At 31.6% G+C, this 11,675-nt stretch overlaps 2 protein-coding genes across 4 annotated transcripts; one reads left to right on the top strand and one right to left on the bottom strand.

Moving 5' to 3' along the window:
- The first annotated feature begins 3,160 nt into the window (after nucleotides 1-3,160).
- Nucleotides 3,161-5,308, top strand: LOC105779978 (xyloglucan O-acetyltransferase 4). The gene is made up of 3 exons (XM_012604017.2): nucleotides 3,161-3,506; nucleotides 3,596-3,891; nucleotides 4,531-5,308. Exons 1-3 carry the CDS (start codon nucleotides 3,218-3,220, stop codon nucleotides 5,302-5,304), a joined length of 1,359 nt encoding a protein of 452 aa, XP_012459471.1. The 5' UTR covers nucleotides 3,161-3,217; the 3' UTR covers nucleotides 5,305-5,308.
- Nucleotides 5,309-5,738: 430 nt separating this feature from the next.
- Nucleotides 5,739-8,616, bottom strand: LOC105779981 (hypothetical protein). Of its 3 annotated transcripts, none has more exons than XM_012604022.2 (2): nucleotides 7,760-8,616; nucleotides 5,739-6,217 (listed from the first exon to the last, which is right to left on the bottom strand). In XM_012604022.2, the coding sequence occupies exon 1, from the start codon at nucleotides 8,334-8,336 to the stop codon at nucleotides 7,785-7,787; it is 552 nt and encodes a 183-aa protein (XP_012459476.1). In that variant the 5' UTR covers nucleotides 8,337-8,616; the 3' UTR covers nucleotides 5,739-6,217; nucleotides 7,760-7,784. The 3 variants fall into 3 exon arrangements, with proteins under 3 accessions (XP_012459476.1, XP_012459477.1, XP_012459474.1); XM_012604023.2 differs by having other exon boundaries at nucleotides 5,739-6,141; XM_012604020.2 differs by lacking the exon at nucleotides 5,739-6,217 and adding an exon at nucleotides 6,238-6,780.
- Nucleotides 8,617-11,675: the final 3,059 nt, after the last annotated feature.

Genomic DNA, 11,675 nt, shown 5'->3' with positions numbered 1-11,675 from the left:
TTGTACTGGGCAAAAGCCTTCTCTATTACCTAATCTACCACATAAGAAACAAAATAAAGTTATCTTTTCATATTGAAATAGCGCATATGTGGACTTATTCTGCTAAAAAACAACGCGCTTCTTCCTCTTCAATAGGAGACGGACATCCAGCCGCACCTTTTAAAGCATGAATTTCCTCACCCTCTTTGTCATTGAAGCAACATCATATTCTAAAAATTGTCCAATAAAGTTTCTAAATTGTTGTACCATCCCTTCTGACATGAAACCCAATGGAAAATTATGGACTTGCACCAAAAAAATAGCATGAATAAGAGGAACTTGTACCGGGTCCTCTTCTTTCTCCAATCTATGAAAAATAATAAGATGCCTATTAAAAAAACCATGGCATTTTTAAAATACAAGTTAAAGGTTTAAATTGGATGAATAATTAAATGGAGGTCTAAAATGACATTTTTTATAAAATTAGAGGTTAAATAAATAAATCATTATGCCTAACATTAAAAAAAATTCTACATTTATATGGAATGGAACCATTCTTAAAAGAAGAAGAAGAATATTCTTACTTTTATATAAATTTGAACTAGAGTCAATTTATTTAAAATTAAATTTTTTTTCAATTTTAACATATGTAACAAAAATAATGAAAACAATTCTTAATTTTTTCTTTTAAATTTTTGTTTTCATTTTCTAAAATGATTTTAAAATGTTCAATCATATATATTTCATTCAATGTTTTAAATTAGCAAAAACATAATAACTTATTTCATCCTCTAATTTTACAAAAAATATATATTTTAGCCATTTATTTAATTTTTCATCATTTTAGTCCTTAAACTTGTATTTTTTTTCAAATCACCTCAAAATGAATGAAAAGTTAACATTTTTAATTTTGTTAACGTTGCATACATGTCTATGACATGTCAACATTTAATTAATTTTTAAATTATAAAAATTATAAAAATTATTGTTAAAAATAAAATCAATAAAATTATTAAAATATATATAAAAATATTCTTAAATATTTTTAAAATTAAAAAATTAATTAAATGTTGATGTGTCATTTACGTGACAATCCACTCAGATACTACGTCAACAAAGTTAACAAACATTAACTTTTTATCCATTTAGGAGTGATTTAATGAAAATTACAAATTTAAGAACTAAAAATAAAAATAAATGAAAAAAATATTTTTTTATAAAATTAAAACATAAAAAAATCATTATATCTTAAAAACCAAAATTAACTTTATTTCTTAAACCCCAAACACAGCACACGATTGGAAATCGCAAATAAATATATAGCCTACCAACAAAGTGCACTTTTCTATGAACAAAAAAAAGTGCACTTGTCACATCTTTTATGGTATCTACATTTCTAAAATATGATTTGCACATGATGGGTACAACGTCTTTTGGACTTTCTTAGAAAAACTGACAAAACCCATTATTCTTTATTTTCTACAGAAAAAATTAGATTAAATTATTAGTAAAATGATATTAAATAGAGAGATAATTTTCACACCTTTTATTATTATTATTATTATTATTATTATTATGTGCATTCGGCTCGTGTTGTTTGAGGTCACACTCAAAGCAAGTCGAAGTCAAGGATAATAAAGAAGATTATTTGATAAAAAGTCAAGAAATAATTTAAATGAACTAGCTCAAAGCACATGTAATAATTCAATTAAGAATTTATTACTATAAATACTACAAAACTCACTTTAAATTTTTTTTAAACTTCTACAATATTTACTATTTTCTCAATCGATTTTTCTAACCCAACCAATCTTACCGAGTGCATAAATGAGTTGTCCCTCCATCATTTGCTCGTTATGGTTGTAGTTAAAGCTACATAATTCCGGTTTAACGAAATTTCTGTAGATTATTAAGACTAATGAATGTGGACTTCAGTAAGGATGTTGATGCCAAACTTGTTGTCAACGAACATGCTGCTAATGGCCATCATGTCTACACTTAATCCCATGACAACTCACATTTCGTTTGGTAATTATAGGGTCATTCTTCGATCAGGACTAAAGCATTTTCAAGAAAATAAATATTCATGTTCGCATGTTTATGCCATATGAGTTATATTTATGTATAAACTTGATCATATTATAAGGGTATGCGAGACACCATGTGTTCTGCTTTCAAATCGAGAATAGATGTTTATAAATTTAATACATTTTGAAGTTTATCAAAATTTGTAATATTGTAGATTACCAAAAGAAAATTACAATCTCTGGACTATCTGGTTTAGTTTTGATCTAAGGATCGTCTAGACTTGATCTCGAGGATGTGAATTGTGATGACTTATTCTTGAAACAAGTTTGGACCTCCTTTCTTTAGTAGAACTAGATCAAATGGCGACTTTCTTAAAAAATATCTTATGTCTCCTTCTTCACGATTGAATTAAATCAAAAGATAATTTTTATACAGTACGACTATAGTATTTGTTAAAATTTGTTCAAGTTTAGAGATTTATACAAAAATCTTTTAAATTTCTTAAACTCGTGGATATGTAGAATTTGAATATTACAGATGTAACATTTAACTCATAAAAACAAACATAGAAATTAATTAGCGTATTATATGGTAATATTGGTCGAAAATCTTGTAGGGGATTGGCGCCGGGTAATCAGGTTTAACATTGAAGACCCACAAAACGAAATTCACATGCTGACACGCTTTCCCTCCGATGCCTCTCCTTTTCCTATTACGTCAATACCTATTTTCTTTTTGACCCTCCTATCACTACATTACATGTTATACACATTCTTCATTTATTTTTTTAATATCATTCCACAAATTCCCATCTCATGTACATATGTATGAAATTAGAGATTTAAAATAAAAAATAACATATAATGAATAGTTTGAAATTAATTAATCATAAAATATATATATATAAAATATGTACGATAAATTTAAAATTTTAATAATCTAAATGACGCACGATAAAATCTCATTATGTATTTATTTTAATTATGAAATAATATTTTCGTAATTTCTTTAACATATGCCCAAAGAAGAAGCATCCATTTCATTATTACAAAAATAATAAAAGAGTTAATAAGGAAAGGAATTAATTTAAATTAACGTAGAATCTTGGTTGCTTCCTCATTGTTATTTTGAAAGGAAAAAAAGTCATTTTCTTTCAATTCAGAAAATCTTCAAAAAGCCCTTTGTATCTTATATTAAATTGGTTGTTTACATGAAGAAAGAAAAGACAATGAAGTATTCATCTTCATCTTCATCTTCATCTTCATATTATTTTTACTTTTTCAAAGAGAGATGTCTAAACAAGGGGAGGCTTCCTCCATTTTTCATGTCTTTTCTTCTTTTAACCGTCATATTCATACTCTTCATCCTTTATTCTACAACCCCTTTAACTCCCATCTCCAACCAGGCCCTTTCCCGTAATCTAAGGCTTCCACTCATCAAACCACCTCCTAATCTTCCCCGTAAAGGCAAACCCAGAATTTTTCATCCTCCCCTTCAAGGTAAACCCATAATTTTTTTCCATCCTCTTTTTTTTTTTTTTAGTTTTCATCATGTAAAATTCCGTACGGCTCTGATATTGTTTTAATAGGTTATGATGATGGGATTTCGAAATGTGATTTGTCAAAGGGTCATTGGATACCGGACCTTCGTGGTTCTCTATATACCAACTCAAGTTGCACTACAATTCCCGATTCAAAGAACTGTTTCCACCATGGAAGAAGTGACAGAGATTTTCTGAACTGGAGATGGAAACCTGACCAATGTAATCTTCCAAGGTTTGATCCCAAGGCATTCCTGGATTTTGTTAAAGGGAAGACACTTGGATTCGTTGGTGACTCTGTTGCTAGGAATCACATGGAATCTCTACTTTGTCTCCTCTCAAAGGTTAGTTGTATCATCATCATCATTATTATTATTTTTAAACAACTTCCAATTCTCGGGCACTGTTTAAACATCGTCTTATTTTGATATCTTTGTCCATGGAGTTTAATATCCAAAAGTTGGCCCACCTAGTTTCTGTCAATATTCTTGTCTGAAATTCGACATTGATTTTTTCGTAGCTGTAATTGTCTCGAATGTGTAGTGAAAATAGGTTTGATAATATCTAGTTTTTGATAAATTACTGAATTCAAGAATTCCCTGAAATGTTATGGATTTGGGTGAGACAGAGGTCAATAAAAGTGGCGAAATGGACGGGCGTCCACAGAATTTGAAGCTAGAATTATGGAAGATGAAGCATCCTTGTTAAATGCCTGAAAAACCAGTGTTTTTTGAAAGACCAAGTCAGAGTGATTCAGAAATTTAATTAATTTGGAGTTTTGCATTATGGAATGAAAGATACACTGTTTTTCACATGCAACTCCTCTTTACAAATTCTGCATCATTCTTGATTTTCAGCATTCCTAGTAGACTAATTAAGGTCCCTTAATTTAAGTCTTGGATGTGAGTTTAGGGCCAACTAGATTAAGGTTGACTTTGGCATGTTTAGACTTTAGATAATATGAAGGTCAAAATGTTTTGCAGGTTGAAACCCCCAAAGATGAGTACAAAGATTCAGAAGATAGAAAACGGATATGGTATTTTCCTAAACATGATTTCACTCTTATGATCCTTTGGTCCAGATACCTTGTATCTGCTGAAGAAAGAATGGTGAATGGTTCACTATCAGGCAATTTTAATTTACACCTACACAAAATTGATGAAGAATGGAGCAAAGATCTTCCTCTTCTAGACTATGTCATAATCTCAGCTGCACATTGGTTCTTTCGACCCATTTTCGTCCATAATAGCACTGGCATTGTTGGATGTGTATACTGCAATACCCCGAATGTGAAGGATTACGGTGTTGGATTCCCCCTGAAGTTGGCATTTCGATCTGCTTTGAACCACATCAACAACTGCAAGACCTGCAAAGTGAGGGTCACCTTAGTCCGGACATTTTCGCCGGCGCATTTTGAGGATGGGGCATGGAACACTGGGGGAAGGTGTAACAGGACAAGCCCTTTGGGAGAATCAGAGATAAACTTGGGCACCACTGAATGGGAGCTGAGGAGCATGCAAATGGAAGAGATTGAAAAGGCGAACATCAAAGGCGCTAAGGTCGGGAGAAGGTTCGGGGCATTGGACATTACGAGGGCAATGCTGATGAGACCAGATGGTCACCCTAATGAGTTCTGGGGAAACAAATGGATGAAGGGCTATAATGACTGTGTTCATTGGTGCTTGCCAGGTCCTGTTGATGTATGGAATGATTTTATGATGGCGGTTCTGAGAAGAGAAGCTTCATTTGTTTCTTAGTGAAGGGGGGTGTTAGATCCAAATTAGTTAGGGATCATATACCATACATAATTATATTTACATCATAATAATTTGATCTCCATTTTTTTATTCTTGTTAACACAAGAAATTAATTCCATGTATTTTCATTGTAATTTGATACCAAATATCATTAGATCTGCATGGGCTAATAAAAAGATGATTAATACTGAGCTATTTTTTCATTTTTAGGAGAAATCAAGTGGAGCAAACTCCATCTATGTGAAGCTCAGAGTTGGAATGAATTATGTTTTTGAAAACTTGATGACTCTAAATACTGGACTTAATTAGAGAATATTCAATTTCTATTTTTCTTTTAAAAAATAATTCACCAAAATCAACTTTTAAGTTATTTATTTATTGAATTCAACCTTATAAGTGCATAGTTTACTCTGCTGTAAAATGAAAATTATAAATGCATACTAACTATTGCTCTTTGCCAACTGTATTTTGTCTCTTAATTATAACAAAAAGCAACATTCAACTCTCAAAAACTATCCAACTTCAAACAAAAGTGGCACTTCTCCCACTTGATCAAGTTTGACATTTTGCAAATATACCCAAACTAACACAAATTTTTTTCCTGCTTCTCCATTGTGTTGCGATCCAATGGTAAAGAGAGAATAAGAAAATATGAGATCTTGAAATACCGGCCAAGTCTAACATATCATCATCAACTATGAACTCCAAACTTATCTCAGTTGGTTCATGTAATATTCCTTAAAAGGTGATACAGCAGGTCCGAAATTTGAGTCTCCTTCGTACCAAAAAGAAAAAATCAAACTGGATTTCTTGTTAAGATCTGCAATTAGCTGGAACCTGGAAATGATAGTGTAACAATGACAAAAGAAACTCTGGCAACTTGGGTGCAAACATGGTGGGGGCATTCATCCAACTAAAAGACAACACAAAACAAGCAAGGAACTTGAAAATCACTATTAAGATGGTCCCAATCCAGGATTATGCCAGAAAAGAATCGATTTAGCAAAAATATTCAAGGGTCATAATGAAAAGCAACACAATTATTGGCTTTCATCAAATCGTGGAATGCAAAAACATAAACAAAACAATATCAAAATCTGGTAATGAAAGTCAGGTTAAGTGTAAATGTGAAAGATGATTCTCTCGCCTATCAACACTTTCAAGAAGGAATGGAACTCAAATATCTACGAATAACACAACCTATCTATAGCAAATTGTATCGCTCTGTAAGTCACTTCCATATGATTTGAATGCATTTCCATTGAAAGCGTGTTAGCTGCAGCAATCGGGGTGAGAAATGCATGGTTCGGGATCCAGCAATGTGTATGTAGCCAACTAGACATACCATCACGACTCTACATCAGAAGTTATACTCTGCACTAAACTAAATTTAACAAATAGTGAACAAGACTAGCAAATCCCGCAACAAATTTTGTAAGAAAAGATTTATCTTCGGTTTGGGTTTATCTTCTTTGCCTGGCCAAATAAAAGGATTTATGAATAAGGACATTATAGCTGACAAAGGACACAGTGATGACATAGACTAATGAACTACTAAAATGTATGAATGGCAAAAGATATATAGATGTGGGCAATTTTCTAAAGATTAGAATTCTAAACTAAGACGCAAAAATCAGTACACTTGATGCAACTTTGTCAAATCATCAATTCATAATGCTAAACATCAAAACAGAAACTCTTAAGCACCCCAAGCCAATTAAGATGGGACTTTTATTTCAATTGCACATAAAAGATAACAATGATCATGTTGACAAATTATTGTCTAATTAAGCGTTTCCACGTTATCTAATCCAAGGACCAATGAATCCTAGTATTTAAAGATTGATTAAATACTGGCAAAACTACACTAAGTAACAATCAAATTCCATTTGCTTATTTGAGAATGTCAAAACTAACAAACATGAAATTACTGGCAATTGTAGCAACTAAAAAGCTACTACTTGGACGAAAACTTCGCAATCTGCTCTTTATAACATCTGAAATCCGAATTATAATGTTCGGTGAACTCAATATGTATATTACATGTTTCCAGACATCCAAACCAAGATAGGAGACCAATAAAAGGCTTGAAATAACTATACTTTCTCCCTATCCAATGCAGAATCTGGCCATATCATGGTTAAATATATTTCATCAATGTCAACAGTAACAACTAAAAGCTCATGATATTCTTTACAGTTTTTACTAGTTATCTAGACACCTAGACAGAGATAAAAGATCTATAACAAGTTCGGGCCAATCCCCTTTTATCCCAATTCAATGGAGAATCTGATTATTTAGTGCTAAAACATACACCCAGCGAAAAGACATTATAAATGAGTAACCTATAAAGCAAGTGACAATAAAGAATCCATCATTGATGATTAACCTACTTTAACAACACATATGTAAACATATTTTGAAATTGTAACCAAAAAAAGAAGCAAGAACTAACTCTGTCATAATGACCCCTTGAAATCTCATGGCTCAACAGCATTCCCAAGTCCAAATGAGAAATGTTCACGAACAGGTGAAAACTCCACCAATCCAATATCCATTGCATACCCAGAAACAGGCAACTTCAACTCTCTTACCACACAAAATGCCTCAGCCATTCTTGTTTTTGGCACTTGTTGAGCTACAGCACAATAGGGAATCCAAGCGTCAGCTTTGAACTCTTCCCCAATTTCAATCCCTTCCTTTTTAATTGCCTCACATAACTGAGCCTGGAACTGTAGGAGGGCCATTGTTGGAGCTGGTGCAAGGAAAAGATGATTCTTTTCATTTGGGAAAGTCCCAAATGAAGAAAAAGATAGAGGTAAAGGCTCCTGCTTTGAAACAAAGGACTTTACAACAGATTCAAGCCTGGCAGGGTCAAGGAAAGGGCTTGAGAAAAGTGTAATGTGAGGCCTCGACTCAATTTCAATTAACTGAGTGCTGATTTGCCGACGAGCCAAAACATTCCATGCTTTCAAGACTTGGTTTTCAAGAGCTGGGTCAAAGTAAAGCTCAATTGAAAAGCCTTGTGACATTGAAAATTTGAGGGTAATAAAAAATAAAAAAAGAAAGGAACCCAAATTTTTAAAGGGAGATCTAAGAGTACCCAGATGATGAAAATTGGAACTTTGACAAGAATTGAAGGTGACCCAGAAGGGGAAATTGATTCAAAACCTTATAAAGAACATGGTAAACCAAAATACCCAGGTTAGATTTGGTGTTCTAAAGGCCAAAGGAGGAGGATAAAAAGGGGGATTTTATGGTTTTCTCAAACAACCAGACAATAAGAGAGGAGTCTGATTTTCTTTAGCAATTTGAATAAATAAATATTTTAATATTTATATAAACTCAAAATATAAATGTAATTATTATTTTTTCAACAAATATAATATATTTATAACAAATATACGAATTACAAAGTGTAATTCAACCAACACTATTTAATAAGTTTTTTTTTAAATCAGGAAATATCAGTCAAGGTCAAAAAGTTGCAGCTAAATCTTGTTTTCACTAGCTTCTGTATTTAATATTTAATTTATTTTTAAAATATTATATTTTAATTGTAATAATTAATGTAAAATAATATTTATTATTTAAATTATTAAAATATAATTAAAATATATAAATTTAAATATTATAATGAAAATTTTCAAATTATAATTAAAGTATTTTTAACATATAATATAATTTTACTTTTATGATTAAAATAAAAACATTATTTAAACAATACTTATTAAAATAATTACTCTAATATTTTAAATAAGTAATAATTAAGATATTTGAAATTCTATTCAAGTGATAAATTTATTTTACATTAATAAAATTATCGAACTTTTACATCGATCTTTTACTTAATAATCGTAATTTGAATTATAATTATCCTAATTTTTCTTACCTTTTATGCTTAGAGTTTTTTAAGTAATAACTCTATTTTAAAATTAACACAACATTATTAATTAATAATTATAAATTAAATTATAATATTTTTAAATGTGTAATAGTTATTACAACTTCTATTAAATTATAATTATTTTAAATATATAATTATCACAACTTTTTATTTTAAAATGTGAATTTAGTAATTTGAGGTTAATTTACCTAAATAATTAAAAAAAATTAAATATTGAAATAGGTTGTCAGCTGGATCATATATGAAAATAATTTTTTTTAGGTCGCGCCTATCTGACAGGCGCAACCACTTTTTTATATTAAAATATTTTTTTACTTTAAATAAAATATTATTATTTTAAAAAAATATTTAAATATATATATACAGGTCAAAATACAGTCAATGAGTCAAATTATGGGTTAAAAATATCTGAGACCGGTCGCGCCTGTCAGATAGGCGCCACTGATCACACCTAACAGGCCCCCCGCCTACGGCCCTCTGCCCCGGACTGATAGACTGCCTTGGCAATGTTTAGTCCCTTCACAAGGGAAACAAATTTTTAAATAGGGGACCTTATAAGCATGGTCCCCCAAGTTCAAGCACCAGCAGAGAGAAAGAAAGGAGAGAAAGGAGAAGAAAAGAAGAAGAAGAAAAAAAGAAAAAAGGTAATGTATTATTTTAGTAAATAATTTTGTTTATAATTTAAAGAGTTCAATTAAGATGTTGTGAAATTTATTTTGTTATTAATTATTATTTATAAATTGTTTATATTTAGTGTTTATGGTTTTGGGTTAATATTTTGTATGAATGCAATTTTTTTGTTTTTATAATTATTTTAAAATTAATTTGTTAGTAATTTAGGATTATGTTATAAATTGTTGTGTTTGTAATTATTTTAAAATTAATTTATTAGTAATTTAGGATTATGTTATAAATTGTTGTGTTTAGTATAGTATTTGGTGATTTTTAGTAATGTAAATTTATTTTGTTAAATATTTTGTTAGTAATTTATTATGAATTTTTGCCATTTTATTTATCAATTTTATGGGTTTTTATTTATGCATTTATTAATTTTATTTATCAATTTTTTTTCCATTTTATTTATTAATTTTAGGAGTTTTTTGCAATTTAAATAAATAAACTTTAGACTAACTTTGTAATTCAAATTAGATTAATTGCAACAAATTCTAGACAAATTTTAGATTTAATCTTCTCAACATGTAGTGAACAACATCTCAATTTCTACTCGATCGCGACGATTGTCCAATATGATAGTTTCAGAGCGGGCATTTACTTCAATTATGACCGGCTAAACTGCATACGCCATACAACTTCTCGTCGGATTTCTCTCTAATGTCCTTTTCGTTATGGATTCTGGATGATTGTGGACGACCTTTCGGGTTCCTACGTAACCCTTTGTCTGGGATAAGCTCGAAGGTAATCGGAGGAACCTCCTATGTAGATAGGTCAGGAAGCACGGGGAACTCGTTCTCCTATACATGTACCATGCACTCGAAGGTGTACACTTCATCGATAAATTGTTCTACATTGAGTGAGACTTTAGCACAAGCTGCCACGACATGTGCACAGGGATAATGAAGTGTCTAGAACCTCTTACAATCGCACTGTCTGTTCCAGAGATAAACTCCGTAGGACTTAAGTGGTATACCGGGTCGACGACCGATGGTCTCTGTAACTTAAAACATTTCATTAAGTCGTGAATATACTTCTACATTCTTCGACATCGCCATCCGCCGGTTTGCAACCATTGCATTCCTGACATATTCAACAAACACGTGTCCCGCCTCCATCTGGTTGGCTTGGTGCTACCCCATTCTTGGCATCAAGGTAGCCAACTTGTAGAATGTAGCCGAGAAGACAAATGAAATCAGAATATGTCATGTTTTTAACAACACGGAGTTAACCCCCTCCACCAAGTTTGTGTTCATTTAACCATAACGAAAGCCCTCGTTGAAGCTTTGAGCCCATTGTCATGGCTCCATGGTACCCAACCATTTTCGGAAAGATGTGTTTGTCTAACCTTCCATTTCACTCTCAAGTTGAGTCATCCTTAGCCGGAAAATGTGTGGCTCTAGCTCGTATGCTGTGTATGTATTAACAAAATATAAGTTACAGTCTCGCACTAAAACATTAGGTTATATATTGAAAGGATAAGGTTATTCTTTACCCATTCTCACAACTTGTCTCCGCCAGTCTGCATTCTTATAATATCGGTGGAAGTTAGCCGCGATGTATCGGATGCAGTAAACGGATCTCCATGGCACACCGGAACGCCTAATGGCGGCAATTAATCATTTTCCTTTATCGAAGATGATGCAAATATTATCATTACTAATAACATACATTCGCAGGTTTGTAAGGAAGCATTCTCATGACTCCATGTTCTCTTTATCTACGATGGCAAACACAATCGGGAGCACGTTCTTATTCCTATCTTGAGCAATTGCAAGAAGTAGGCTCTGTG

Source organism: Gossypium raimondii, chromosome 4 (genome assembly GCF_025698545.1).
Source record: "Gossypium raimondii isolate GPD5lz chromosome 4, ASM2569854v1, whole genome shotgun sequence".
NCBI classification, from domain to species: Eukaryota; Viridiplantae; Streptophyta; class Magnoliopsida; order Malvales; family Malvaceae; genus Gossypium; species Gossypium raimondii.
This window is presented reverse-complemented; position numbering and strand designations above follow the sequence as displayed.